The sequence below is a fragment of the Myotis nattereri genome (assembly GCF_964212035.1).
Source record: "Myotis nattereri genome assembly, chromosome: 1".
NCBI lineage: Eukaryota > Metazoa > Chordata > Mammalia > Chiroptera > Vespertilionidae > Myotis > Myotis nattereri.
This window is the reverse complement of record NC_138075.1, coordinates 204641400-204657214: the sequence shown is the minus strand read 5'-3', so window position 1 is coordinate 204657214 and position 15815 is coordinate 204641400. Positions and strand designations below refer to the sequence as shown.

Sequence of the window (15815 nt, the reverse complement as noted above, 5' to 3'; positions counted from 1 at the left end):
TCTTGTCGTCTTCTTTTTCTGGAGCTGCTGTGAGGCTCATTCATATACACACATATATATCAAAATGCTTTTCAAGCCCTAAAGTACTACATAAATTTCAAGTATTATTCTTTTCTTTCAATAAATTAGACAGACTTACATTTGGACAAGCTAGTCAAGCCCAATGCTGAGTTAATCCATTTTTGTAGTTTCAATGGAGCAAAAGCTATTTAAATATTATATTCGAAGTATCAGTATAATAAAACAACAGGAACAAGAACCCCTGTTAGCACGTCCCAGTGTATGTGAAGTGAACAGGAACGTGATGGAATACTGACATTCATTTCACTCCAAATTAAACACAGCATTGCCACAAACCTCAAGAGATGATATGAGGTTTTGTGTTTGGTTAATACTGGGAATTCTACAGGCATGGGTTGAATTGTATTTGGTTGGCAAAAAGCCAATCAAACATCACACTTGTCATAGAAGTAGGTTTTCAAAGACCCCATTCTTGTCATTGAAGCTGTTGGCTACAGTTGCTTACACTATCTGGATCGCAACATCTTTTGTCATTCATTTTGAGGATAAAATATTAAGAAATGAGACAAAATGAGGGCTAATGAAAAAGATGTTGGAATTGACCTTGGGGCAAAAATAGAGCACATCAAATAAAAACAAAGAATAGGGTTTTTCAAGTGGCATTGTCAGACAGATACAGTCTTTGATTTTATGTCTTCAGGACAGATGGACTCAGCAACCAAGGTAAGAGGGAGATGCATTCACAGCCTTTTCTCTGTTCTTAAAATACACGCTGTAAATTTTCTAAAGGTCATAGTACATATTTCAAAAGAAGCCTTCACTTTTGCTGGAAGTGTGTGCTCTTTCATATGTCTGGCTTTGTGTAATCCTATATAATAAAGAGCTAATATGCTAATTAGACCGAATAGCAGAACGACTGTCCAGACGACCTTCCGAACAACCTTCTGGATGAAGCCAGGGCTGTGAGGGGCTGCGAGGGTCGGCCGAGGCAGCTGGGGCTGCAAGGGCCAAGCCCCTCGCACGAGTTTCGTGTATCGGGCCTCTAGACTATATATATATATATATATACCTAAGCGACCGTCTGACCGTTCTCCTGGTAGCTATGACGTGGTGCAATGACCACCAGGGGGCAGACACTCTGACCAGTAGAAGAGGGAGACCGATTCGCCGTGGGTTAGGTTGCTGCTGGGGCACTGCTGGCCCTAAATCTGCTTCACCCGTACCCTGGACACAGAGATCGGTTTCGGCCTGATCCCTGCAGGCCAGGCCAAGGGACCCCACCGGTACACAAATCCGTGCACCAGGCCTCTAGTAGTATATAATGGCTCTCTAATAAATTTAACCACGAAAAAATTTTTTTTAATGTGCCTGCATTCTGCTAATTTATAAAAAAACAGGATGCTGTCAGATAAAATTTCATGAAAATGATCTACAAACCAGACTGTCAAAAGTGAAAGGTACTCAGGCACTACTTAGGGGCAAGGCGTGTAAGGAAACCACTGGACAGGTTTCCCATGACTATGGGGAAACAATGCACTGGAACGGAGCTCACATTACCCTGATTTGCAAGTTACTGTGAGGTCACAGGAAATCCTGAAATGTTTTCCACATTTTCTTTTATACATTTTATGTCAAATTTCCTGCAATTGAAATCATAAACCCTCCTACTGCTGGAATCTCCTCTGGAGGAAAGGGGATCTTGTGACATTCCCCCATGAACACCTAATAACTCAACTCCTACCAGGGTAACGAGAAACTGAAAGACAGAATTGAAAATGGACTCTGATAAGGCTGAAATGTCAGATGCCCTAACTCTTTCGAAATGAAAACCAAACTGATGTTATTAGGACAACTCTCAAAGTGCATTTAATCTAGTGATGGTGGACTTTTCTTTAGAATAAGAGATAACAGAAGAAATGATAGACTGTCCCAAAGACATAAGCCCACCATTTCCCCAAATCTCTCATCCAAAATGTATTTGTGGATTTATGTTCTAATTTTAAAATGGAATTTTCTATGTGGATATTCTTAACGTGATTCACGCTCCTGACAGCCGTACTTTATTGTCCCCACTATGTTTATGAAAGGATCAGTCAGATTTAAGTAAAAGGCCCGCATTTAAAATATTCTCTCAGGATTTATTACAACTGTGGAATTTAAAAATAGCTTTTAAATGGTCAAATGCTCCATTTTAATGTAAATCCAAGCCAAACGACTCAGGTTCCTTCATGAATAGAATTTTTTTTTAAGGTTTGTTGAATCATGAGTTATGAGGACACATTACCTCTCCTGACATGTCAGGGGCCATCGGGACAGCGGGCCACAGAGATGAGTAGATTCCGAAGAACACCACCCAGAGCGCGATGCTGCCCCAGATCGCCACATGGCTGAACTGCGGAGAAAGGGGATCGGAGTCAAAAGACCTTTAGGTAGAGGGAGTACACAAACACTAACAAAGCCTTCACAAATTCCCCTATTAACTTTTTATTACATCCATGAAATATTATCTCTGGGCATTTCTAAATGTGTGTGTGTGTGTGTGTGTGTTTTAACTGGATCTTCTGTTAATTGCTAATCTTTTCTCACAACAATTATGATGTCTGTGGTCCTGGCATTTGGAACTGTTCTTTCTCTACCTCCTTTGTGGGTCTCTCCTCTTAGTCTTTTTTATTTTTAGAGAGAAAGGAAGTGGGGGTGGGGGGGGTGGGGGAGAGAGGGAGAGAGAGAGAGAGAGAGAGAGAAACATGGACGGGCTGCCTCTTGCATGCCCCCTACCGGGGATTGAGTCCAAAACCCGGTCGTATGCCCTGACTGGGAATCGAACTGGCAACGCTTTGGCGCACGGAACAACGCCCAACCAACTGAGCCACACAGGCCAGGGCACTCTTATTTTTTTTTAAATCCCCTACCATTTTTAAACTTCCTTGATTTTTCTCTCTGCATGCTCTCACTGAAAGATGTTAGACATTTGTGTGAATACTATTTTTTTTTTTTTGTCCATGAGAATCAAATCCAAATTTCTTATGCCAATCTTTCCCCTGAGCATTAAACTTAAATTTTTTTTTTCTTTTTTTACTAAATCTGTCTACCTGGATGTGACTATACTTCAAAACTAAGGTACCTAAAATGGAACTTGTTTTATCCATACTGGATATTTACAAATGTCTGAGGACAAATCTTTTGCTAATATTATTAGCCTTCAGAATCATTTTGCATTAGGTTTTCTGCCAAACGCCACTCTTGTGACACAGTCTACTGAGAAACAATTCCCTGTCTGTAAGTTTAAAAGCCTCCCCTATTCCTGGGATATTCACAATATACAATTATACATTGAAGGCTCTGAGAAGTCTTGTGGTAAATAAACTTGTTTTACTCAATATTTCCAAACAAGAATCCCTGGTTCTCTCTCCTCCATCCCTGACCCCCCACAATTAACAAGCTGTAGAAGGAACTAGGGCTAAAGGATACATAAAGTCAGATTGAAAAACTACAAAAAAAGTGGCAATAACACATAAGCAAACGTGACATTTCTTGGTTGAGATAGAGATACTCTTACCCATGTCCAATATGATGTCTCCAATCCAGCTTTCAAACACACAGTTATCACCACAAACTAAAACGCAAGGGAAAATGTTATTTTTAAAATAAATACTATAGTTCATAGAATGATTGAAAGTGAGATATATAAAGAACAAGTACCTCTGAATTAGATGATGGAACTACATTATTCCCAGGCCTTTACATCTAACAAGAATCAAGTGAATTGGCCGTTGGCTGAACATTACGACCAGAACTGTCCATCAGCATTGCACCCCCGCCTCCCCCACAGCCTTACAGTCCATCCAAGGCCCCTGGGCATGTGTCTGCCTGCTTCGTGTGCACTTCATGAATAGTGATGGAGGCTATGTCTGCAGTTACTTGGGTTTTAAAGCCTGCTTTAATTTTACTTTATATCATTTTTAATGCGTAGGGCCCCCTACTTTCTGAATTTTAAAGATCATTCTAAAAGTAATATAAATGGATATTTAGAAATCTAAACACTTACTTTGTAACCTAACTTACAGTAAAACTCTGCAGAGCAGGATATAAGAGCTTGTTATATGCTGTAAATGCCACCCCTCATCGCCGGTGACTATGCTACTAATTCTGAAGTAAGGGAACGAAGTTTAATGAACCGCCCTGTGTTTTCCATGGGATCACACAATGGTTACATGCACTTGGCCTGGAGTCAGACCATGTGTGCTCAAGACGCCATCATTTATTAGCTGTTTCAGTTAAAAAACAAGGCACGTTCCTTGACATCTCTGTCTCTCAACTCCTTCATCTGTGAACTGGGACTGATAAAACTTACCTACCTTATTGGGATTTGAGTACAAAACACTAAGAACTGTGCTTAGCACTGCACTTGATCAATGATTGTATATTTATAATTAATACAATTTTATACATTGTCAGTAGTCAAGGGAAGTCTACAGTGATGAAAGTGTGATGTTGGTGAAATGTCCCCAAAGAGTGGAGATTTCTCTCCCATCATAGTTATCATGAGACTCTAGAATAATCACTGCTTAAACACCCAAGAATAGTAAAAGCAAAAACATTAACAAGGTCAGTAAAATAAAACTGAGGAAAAAGGGATAAGGAAGCAAATGGGGGGAGGAATAAGAGTAAAGAGGGAATATTGAAAATAATAGCAACCAAAGTACTATAAAGTCAGTGAACCTAAATGACATTTTAATAACCTAACGTGGAACCATCTTTTACTAATCAAAACATCTCATTTCATTCTTAAAGGGAAGTGCAACGAACCCTTAAATCCAGAAATGCAGGCATTTAAATTTGAAAATAAAATGAGCACATATGAAAGGATTCCCTTTTACATGCAAACCAGGCAAATGTCCTGCACTCACCGTGTAAACAAAGTTGCCCAACAGCAGATAGTCGGAGGTTTTCCCATTTCCAAACACAGTACCTACATGAAAAGAAGAGAAGCTTGTTAGAAAAGAAAATAAACAAGGTCCTTTCAGAATCCATTCAAAGATAAATCAACTCAGAAGTGGCGAGCAGAAGAATGGTAACCAAGGGCCACACCATGGAGCTAGAAATAAGGCTAAAAAGTGTACTGACCGAGTCTCACAAAGTTGCTATGAATATGGGTCACAAATTGAAAACAAATTTCCATGAGCCAATATGAAGGAAACCTGACTTGCTAACCAATTCTCAGGGTCCATGAGATTAAAAAAAAATTAAAAATATCAAACTAATTGTTCAAGCAAAGCTTAATGCTGTGAGCACTGAGACAGGAGGAGGCCTCTGAACCCTTAAGAGAGAACTTTGATAACAATATAGATGAGGGTTTAGGAAGCCTTCAAGGGTATTCTTAAAATTAAACTGACTTTTTGGGTTACTATGAATGTTTTTATTGATTTTTAGAGAGAGAGGAAGAGAGAGGAAGAGAGAGGGAGAGAGGGATCAAACCTGCAGCCCGGGCACGTGACCTGACCAGGTATAGAACTGGTGACCTTTTGGTGCAGGGGAGGATGCTCAACCAACTGAGCAACACTAGCCAGAGCTTGACAGCTTTTTCAATGCGGGTGCATGACAATGAGGAATGTAATGACTGCTAGTGCAGTGACATCTCTATTGTGCCAAGGTACCAGCAGTTTTACCCACCACTGCTTTTGTATCAGCGGTGAAAAAGATAAACAATGTCTTGATAATATTACAAAATATTTGAAACTGAAATTTTGACCTCTTGGACCTAATGGACCACTAAAAAGAGATAGGTATTCCCAGATGTCTGTAGACCACACTTTGAGAACTGCTGAAGTAAGGGAATAAGTAAGTTTATTTGGAAAAGTAAACTTTGACTAGAGAACTTGTCTAAGATCAAGGCATTCTGAATTGTACGCTGGATTTCAATATCCCATGGCTCCAAAAAGTGGAAGTAATTCAAATATCCATCAACTGATAAATGGATAACAGAATGTGGTATAGACAGACAATGGGATAGTTTTTGGTCAAAAAGAGGAATGAAATACTGAGTTATGCTGCAACAAGGATAAACCAAGGTCACATATGACATGATTCCACAGAGACAAAATCCACAGAGATGAAAATTTGTGGACACTGGGGGCTTCGAGGAAGGTGGAGAGGAATGGGAAGTGACTGCTAATGGGAATGGATCTCCGTTATGGAGTGATGGAATGTTCTCGCATTAGACAGTGGTGACATTTGCATTATTCTGTGACTATACTAAAAACCACTGAATTGTGTAATTTAAAAAGGTGAATTTTATGGTATGTGAATTATATCTTAAAAAAAAAAAATTCCCAGTGTGCTTCCCTAGTCTAAATCTACTTTAATTAGATTTCTCACCACACTCATTTTCGTGGCCTAGAAAATGAGAAGTATTTACTGCAGCACTGGCAAAGCAATTCATAAAGACATGAGATCAAAATCTCTGACTAGAGCATGAAACCGCTGCCTTCTCATAACACGCACCCACCCCATTCATGCTGCAGGCCCTTGTTAACACGCTGACAATGCACTGCGTGCCTACAATGAGCCAGGCTCTGTTCTAAGCGCTGCACATACAACAGTGAACTAAGCGAACAATTCCCTCATCTTCTGGAGCTTTGATTCCAGCAGAGGAGAAAGACAATAAAGAATAAGCAAAAATGTCACACCTCCATGGACAAGTGCCATGAAGAAGAAACAAGACGACAATGGGATAGTGACAGGGGCAGTGGGGACAGGGGTGGCTCTTTCAGATGAAGGTGATCTGAGAGGGCCTCTCTGAGCATGAACCTGGGGAGTGAGGGAGAGAGCTGGCAGGAACGTCAGGGTGAAGAAAGGATGTGCATGGAGGCATGGGGAGAAGGGAAGTGGGGGAGGAAATCAGATGAAGGTCGGGGCTGTGGATTCTGCCCTGAGTGTGACAGAAGTCTGTGGGTTTTGAGAAAGGGGCGCTGGGTCTGATGTACATATTGCAAGGAGCGCTCTTGCTGCCGGGGGAGAACAGACTGTGGGTGAGCAAGGACCCATGGCCAGCCCTCTTCCGTGGGCAGTCATTAACTCGCAGTCAGCGAGGCATGGCCTGTACCTCCAAGAGACTGACAACCCCCTGGGTGGAGTTTTAATGGCTAGTTTGGGGGCACAGGCACCGGATGGCCGGCTGTCTTCCTCAGGGTCCCAAGGCAGCTCCAGCTTAAGCAACGCCGAGATCTCTTTTCTACAGTGGCCACTTCATCATTTTTATGCGTATAGGAAATTCACCATGATCCCATTTCTCAAAGCTGACAGAGTCACTCCACTTCCTCCACACAAGCAGAGAAAAAGCTTACACTCCACGCTGAACGCAAAAACAGATTAAAACTCTCATTCAAGACATCGGCTCAAGTCTACTTGGAAATACTAGCATGTCTGATTAGGCACAGCATCAAGAGCTTGATACAAGCCTCGTAGGTATAATAAACAGACTACATAAAATATTAGCACCATTGTCTTCAAACAATGCATCAACAGAGGACAAAAAGAGCCCTAAAATTTAATTCCCTGCAAGTTGGGAAAACATGAGAAGTAGAGAAGAAAGGCTTTGCATATATTAAATCACTTTCTCCCAAAGGAATAATAAAACTCTTAAGAGGGTGTACGACTTTTGGATGCATGTATTTTAGGTTAAGGAAGACCATATAATGAAACTGCGATGAGATTTAACATATCCTGACAATGAGCTAGTTTTCTAAAAAAAAGTAAAAAGTCATCTATTAGCATTCGTACCCTTTCTACTTACCATACTGAAGGGCTTTTAGTGGAAACCAAAACAGAATGACGGAGTGGAAGAGGCCATTTAAACAATGAACCCAGAAAACCTGGGGGAAAACAAAAATCCATGAGAACCATTTGCGATAAACTAGCTCTGTGAACTCTGACCTCTCTTTTTATCTGTGGGCTAGATTCACAGAACGTGGCTCTGTCGGGCCACCGCTGTGAATTAATAGAACTGACAGACACTTTCTGCCTCTTAGACCTTCATGGGTCATTTATTTATTGTTATGTTTCGCAAAATGTTTTTGCAGCTTCACTGAAATTTCTCGTACCTTTTAAAACCAAGCATTAAAAGTTTAAATTTCTGCCTGAAAAAGAAAAGAAAATTTAAAATAATGCAGAGCCTGAAATTCTTTTAAGGAGGACCATATTCCTAATTGCAGAAGAAGAGAGTTTTGAAAAGATCGTAATTTGGTCAAATCCTTACTTTCTCTTTCCCATGTGAAATAAAAATGTAAACTTTTCAATGGTAGGGATATAATGCATTCATATTCTCTCTCGGTCTCTCTCCATATATAGGTATTTTATACATATACACACATATTATATACTAAAACTAGCAGGTATTACATTTAAATTGTGTAATTCCTTAGAGTAAAGCATTGTCAGTATAACTGAATTTATAAAAAGCTTTTCACAATTTTTAATACCTGTCAACATCAAACTTCCTACAGTTACAATATCATTTAACAGTTTATTAGTTTGTACATCGATTGTATTTTAAGAACAAGAGAGCCAGTATCACTGGTATGCTCTTTGTAACATGGCTAGGAAAGATTAAATTCTAGAAAAACTGTTTAGCATTCTTACGGCCCTTTGAACAATCGCAGTTTGTCATTTAAAAAGTGATTCTTGCATGCCAGACTTATGCTAAATAAATTGTCGTGTATTAATAGTTTTAAGCTGTTCAAACAACAGAAATTAAGTTGCCTGCCTCCCAAAATTTTCCACTGTGATTTCAATCTCCTTTGTTAGTTCACGCAGCCACACTGGATTGTATGATCCAATTTACGCTCCAATACATTACACATTTGAACTTGTGTTCCTCATTAACCTTTGTCTCCTCTCCTCACTATGTCATCACCACACGTTTTCATTTGACAGAAAGCACAGGTGGGTGCAAGAAAAATTAGTTCTACTTTTCCATTTTCCTGACCGCTACTTATTGTCACATGCTAATCCTTTAACCCCTGTCCTGACCTCAGAACCTCCGACCCTTTTTACCATAACAAACGTAATCACCGTCATTCAGGGCAACAATGCTGCTACACTGGGGGCCCACGGCAACCGCTGTGTCCACAAGTATGCATTTTGTGGCCACTTGCCCCTGAATTTTAAAACACGTCTATGGGGTTTAATCAAAGAATCTTCACTGAAATCATTAGAAAAACCCATCAACCCTCCCTATAAAAAATGGTGGGCAGTTCATGTGTGTACAAATTCTCAAATGGATACAGAAGTTCAGGGATGGCAAAAGTAGGTTTACAGTTGTTCATAGGGAAGAAGACAAATAATAAAATAATATTACAAGAATGAACTCTTTCATGTACTCACAACTGGAGACCTACTTTTGCCCGCCCCTGTTTAATCTATTTGGGTTGATCTGATGACTTTTTGAAATGCATGGGCTCTGCAGACAATGAAATACTTTGTAAACAACCAAAAAAAATTGTCAAGTTTGCAAGGAAGGATGCATCCACATTAAAACTATACTACCCGGTACATCTTATCCCAGGCCACAAAAACCTGACGGTGCAAAGGGCATGCGAGGATGTGGCTGTCCAGGAGTGGCACTGGGTGATCCTGTGGCATCTATGTTTATAAGTGACAGAACCATGGCCCAGTGTGTGGCTGAGAAGTTCACTCTGGAGGGAGCACTGTGGTGCCTGAGCCACGGTCGTTTGGGGGCCTGTGGCTGAGGTTGATACAAGAGTCTAGGTCGCTAAGAATTATTGTTTGTATGTCAGTATGTCTGAACATGCCGAGCTCTCAGATCAATTTTTCAGGGAAATAAGAGCTCGCAGAGCACTGTGGCTGCCTACCTGAGAATACCCACCATAGGTAATGAACGTTACGGCAAGGTGGTGGAATTGAAGACAAACTGGATATCATAAATAAGTTTTAAAAAATCCAAAAACAATTCATTCAAAAGTAAAGGCATAGACATTTCATATCACAAATTGGAATAGTTTCAAGAGACTACTAAAAATACTTTCCAGACTAATGGTCTTAAGCCCAAGAACTCTCATTTTTTTTAAAAAACTTAACCATATTCAGTTACTTAAAATAATGCCATCAAGTTGTATGTACGTGTACACCTGGCCATGCGTGCACAGTGCATCCATGAAGACCTCATCTCAGAAGATGAACAACATCCTGGCTATAAACTCAACACCAACATTTATGGTATGAGGTTAGAGATGCTGAAACACCTGTTTCATTTTATTTTCTTGGTATACTCAGAAGAAATGTCATTTGAGAGCTTCAAAAATATTTAAGATTTCCTACACTAACTGTCCTGAATTCAAAACACCCAATCTAGGTTACATCTCATTATTAGTAACATGCTAACAGACATGTACTCTATTAAATGAGAACAATTCTGTTACTTTTATTATAGTTTCAAAATGACATCCATCTTGACTGTTAGAAAATTAAAAAAAGAAATTCTGCCTCACACTAAACCAAAACTAGAATTCCTAGAAAATAGTTTAGAACATATACTTGCAGGGAAGGAAACTGCAGAAAATGAGCTATTTTTGTGGTTGGGGTGAATAAATACCAGGGAGCACAAGAGATGACAATAGTCCATGCCATGTTATGCAGGATAAAAACCCAGAATATGATTTTAGATAAAATGCTGGCTATTTTATCTTGTATTTTAATTTTTATGGCTTGGAAATACTGAGTGTTATGACTGAGGTTTTTCTCCCCAGAGACTATAATTTGTAATGCTCGATACAAACAATATAATACTCTGCAGAGGACAAAGTTAGTTCATAAAACAGGTAACGAGTAGAGAATGCTCCACCGCCCCTCACCACCTCACACATCTAAAGAAGTCCCGCTCAGTCTTGGGTGACCGACCTCCATGAAGGGCAAGGCTGCAGAGACCGGCAGTCAGGGGGCCAAAGGGACCCTCACGTCTGTCTGTCTGCCAGACCCAGTTCCCTGCTGCCTGGCAAGTCCCAGTGAATCACAGTTACATTGTAATTTTATAACAACACAAACGAAAACCTTGTCAGTCCATATCAGAGCCTTAGGTAAGCCTGACTCACCACGGTCGACACCCTGGAGTTGCTTCCCTGGTTCTGGGAGACCAGATGCCCCAAGTAATTAAAGCAGCAAAGCAACCCCCCTCCCCTTCTCTCCCCCCCACCCTCCCGAATGTGTGGCAGGACGTCATATCCTACCTTGGTGTTGAAGTCCAGGGCGTTCTGAGACGTTTTGTATAATTCAGGATACTTCAACATATTCTCTTTCCTGCATGATCTCTCAAATATGCCCAGCGTTAAGGGAGGCATTGCTGTAAACATCTGAAGTACACCAACGGGTCATTACACCAAGCAGCCAAAGGCAGGTTAACCTTTATCTCAAAGTATTCAACGAAACAGGAAAAACCAAATGTTTCAGACTTACCACATTATAAAGACCTATACACCATCTCTCAAAGAGGATCTGTCCAGAAAAGCCATTAACAAAGGCAAACCAGATCTAGAAAGAAAACAAAACCCCGCAAATTAGGACCCACAAAAATAAGTGCATTGTGCAGAATCTGTTGTGTACTCAACCACGGCACAATAGCATAATATTTTCATGACTCTCTTGAAAATGGTGTTTCTTTGCTTTTCTTTATCATTTGAAGAGATGTTTTCACAAGGGACCTGTTATTTAAGTCAAAGTTGGTTTCTCTTGTTGAAAAAAATAAAACTCCACAATTTTGTATCAACAGGCAATCACAGATTTAAAAAAAATTAAATGTAATATTTTCTAAAAGGCACTTCAAGGAATATATTTTATGACATTACACTTTTAGAACTTTATTTCCCTTTTAAAATATCTCCTGATAGTTATTTAAAGATTATTATTGTTTTTATTATAAAAGAGCACATGTTTATTTAGAAGGTGAAAAAATTTCCTATAATAATACCATCACCATTTATTTTCGTCTGTGTCAATTGCATTCATATATTTCATTTATATACATTCATAAATTTACCTTGCAGGAAACCTACTGCATATAGATAGTATCATGTCCTGCTCCTCTCCCTCTTCTCCTCATGTAATACGCATTTTCTGAAGTTGTTACATATCCTTTAAAATGACGTTAATGGATATATAACCTCTAAGGGTGGCTATAACTATTATTTAGCGTGCTTCCAGATTTATCTATCTGTATATATGAAAGCCTAAATGACTGAATGACCAGACGACCAGTAGCTATGATGCGCACTGACCACCAGGGGGCAGACGCTTAATGCAGGAGCTGCCCCTGGTGGTCAGTGCGCTCCCACAGAGGGAGCACCGCTCAGCTGACTAATGGGTGCCAGATGCCAGGCTCACGGCTGGCAAGTGCAGCTGCCGCAGCGTGAGCCTCTCCCGCCTCCACAACAGCACTACCGAGCAGCGGATGCGGCAGGCGCAGCAGGGAGGGATGGTGCGGCACCTGGCCTGAGCTCGGGCTCCTCTCCGGCTGCCTGCCACTTTGCGCACTACTACATTCCTCAGGGGATGTCAGACTGCCTGGCATGCGAGGACCGGGCTGAAAACGGCAGTCCGACATCCCCCAAGGCGTCCCAGGTTGTGAGAGAGTGCAGGCCAGACTGAAGAACCCCACCAGTGCATGAATCCGTGCACCGGGCCACTAGTCCTATCTAATAAAGAGGGAATATGCTAATTCACCCTCACGCTGTTGCAGAGATGGAGGCACCCACAGCCAATATGGAGGGAATATGCTAATAGGCTGCCATGCCCTCAAAGATGGCGGTGCCCACAGCCACAAGATGGTGGCGCCTGCCTCTGGAGTCCCCCAGTCCCCCCAGCCCCCCAGGGCTGGCCTGAGGCCCAGGCAAGCCTTGGATGTTGGCTGCTCAACCGCCCAGGACCAGCCCGAGGTGCGGGCAAGCCTCAGATGGCGGCTGCCTGAGCCTCAGGTAACCAGGGCCAACCAAGGCTTGTGCTGCCGGTAGTGGTGAAAAATTTCACTCCCTTAGCAGCAGAGGTGTGATGGGGTGTTGCCTTCCTGCCTCTGAGGGCTCCCAGATTGTTTAGGGGGCAGGCCAGGCTGAGGAACTCCCCCTCTAGTGCATGAATTTTCATGCACCGGGCCTCTAGTTATATATAATTCTGAACTGAATGTTCTTACACAGAAGTCCCACATGTTTCTATATCTTTAGAATAAACTCTTTTTTTTTTGGTAAAAGGCAGCTTTATTGAAATATAATTGCTATACAAAAAAGCTGCATACATCTAATGCATTCAATTTCGTGAGTTTGAATATATGTACACCCATGAAACCATCACCACAATCAAGACAATAGACTAACACACCTCCAAAAATTTCCTGTGCCTCTTTGCTTTTCTTTCTTTTTTTCCAGGATGAATTTTTATAAGTGGAATTAGTAGGTCAAACTATATACACTTTAAAAATAGTTTTTGATAATTACAGCTATCAGAATATGAAATCCGAATTTATATATTAAGATATTTTATAACTTAAGTTTATGCTTTGATAAAATAAATCTTTAATTAACAGAGATAATGTCCTTCCATGTTTTGCAATTCTCTTAAAAATAGAAACCTTAATTGTTGGCTATAAAATTAAGGGGCAATAGAGAAAAATTTTATCCAACATGTGTAAGACAAATAATAATGTAGAGTGATATTAGTAAATCAATAATTCCTACATTATTTAAAATGTAATTAGAAACATGTTGATCTGGAAGAGTGAAACGTCTGGCCCAGCAATGAGATGACACAAACACAAACACAAAAGCAAACACAACAACAAAAACCTGTTCAGAGGAAAGCAGGCTTGGTATGCCCAGCAAACGAATTTTTGAATCGGAGGTGCTGGGACTTTGCTCCACTTCACGTTTCATTTAACATCATTATGGAAGCATGAACTGCTACAAATTCACCACTTATCAGTATGTACCCAGGCCGACCCCCGCAATGAACACTTTCTGTGCCCACACTGATCTTTTTCCTGTTTATAGTGGGAAGGAGTGGAAAAATAAATGTTTGCTTCAGGAGATGAAAAAGAAAACAAAAGTAGTAATAGAGTGTGACAAATAAGTCCAAATTGTGTCAGGGTTATACACACACTAACAACAACAAGAGCATAGAAATTGGAGTCAAATCTGAAAGTATTGCTTGCTTTGCCACAGGTATTTACAGAAAAAAAATTGAACATCTGTCCTAAACAAGGAGCCAGAGCATTCATTTGTGCATGCAAACTTTAAAAAAACTTATTAGCATCTTCATGTGAACGGAAGTTTATTCCTTAGGGTGGTGCTGCTGACTTCACCTTTTTTTTATTTTTCAAGTGTTAAGTATACACAAATTGACAAGACAGACTTCAACGCTTGCTATTGTGTTTTCACATTTGACCTCTGTGAGATGTGGATTATGTGAATACATATTAGTGATACTCTGTGATCTACTGTGATATTACATACAAACAAGCTCTTTCAGGATTCCGAGGGTATGATGGAAATATAAGCGATTATTAACCCCAAACTTTCAATTATGGCCTCACTAGTCTATGAAGATTCAGTCTTTTTTGGTCTGAAGAAAGACTAAGCGACATGCATACCAAATTTGTGTAATGGATATGAATCAGCTCAAAGGTTATGGTTATAAATGCACCTGCAGTCATTATCACTGAATAATACAAGAAATGTATATGAATAAATTTACTGTGTGTGATTAAACATTTGTAAATGTGAGATGCTGATTCAAATGTTCTAGTATAAGCTTGGAATTTAAGAACCTCCCTTAATCTAGGAAGACTTTCAAGTTCCAAATAATATGCAAATAAACCAACATGTCTGGATTCAAAGTTTATTTTTAAAATGTATGAATTTACTGCTTTATGACAGAAATTTTTAAATGGATAGGTATGAATACATTTTTACCTTTTTATTTTTCCTACTGAAAGATGTAAAGAAGGTTTTAGAAATTCTCTCCCTGCATTTAAAAAAGTTAGTATTCTAATTCCTTTTTTTAAAAAGGAGATATGACTAGATAAGAGAATAACCTTCCAACAGAGTTCCCTATATACCTTCACACAAATATTTGGGCATTCAAAGAGAAAGAGAAGTCTACCAGAAGGCTCATTTCAAGTTAGCGAGATTTGTAGTTAAAAGATACATTGGAAACATAGCTCACATTATAGATACATAAAAGTCCCTCCTTTGACTCAACCCAAACCAGGTGCAGAAAGCAAACATCGGTTCCTCTGGGGAGGCATCTAATTATTTAAATTCACAGGAAAGCCACATCCCAGAATAACATGCAGGGAAAATATCACCTCACTGACTTGACTCAAAGCTTCTGGAAATCAGAAACACTACAATGTTTTGGGATCTTACCAGAAAACCTGGATGCAACCAATGATTTGAAAGAAAAAGTCTTATCTTGGTAGGAAGGAGTCAGATGTCTCAAAGAAATTTTATAAAACTCTCTTTAGAAAAGATCCAGTAATTTCAGTGAACACCTAGGCTGCTGCAAGTGGCCACCATCAGTAAGTGCTGCAGACCGCCACCTGCCAAATCTGCATTTATTTGTTTGGCTGAAGTTTATGGCAATGGAGAGGCTAGAGAGGCATTCCTGGCACTACAGCAATGGGAAAAGCAGTTTTTGCAGATAATCTATAAAACCCATAGAGCTCCAAACTATTCCTTCATTAGCAGAGAAACTCCAGACCTGCCTCTCCTGGTATTCTTTTCTAAGTTCCACGTCCC

General features: G+C 40.1%; 1 protein-coding gene across 1 annotated transcript in view; it reads right to left on the bottom strand.

Moving 5' to 3' along the window:
- The window catches only part of ATP8A1 (ATPase phospholipid transporting 8A1), a 211479-nt gene that overhangs the window by 26364 nt on the left and 169300 nt on the right, over positions 1 to 15815 (bottom strand). The window contains exons 28-33 of the mRNA XM_081092781.1: positions 11488 to 11562; positions 11262 to 11384; positions 7814 to 7892; positions 4929 to 4990; positions 3578 to 3634; positions 2306 to 2413 (exon numbers count right to left, since the gene is read on the bottom strand). Of these exons, the coding sequence (XP_080948907.1) occupies positions 2306 to 2413; positions 3578 to 3634; positions 4929 to 4990; positions 7814 to 7892; positions 11262 to 11384; positions 11488 to 11562 (504 nt within the window). The remainder of the gene's footprint in view (positions 1 to 2305; positions 2414 to 3577; positions 3635 to 4928; positions 4991 to 7813; positions 7893 to 11261; positions 11385 to 11487; positions 11563 to 15815) is intronic.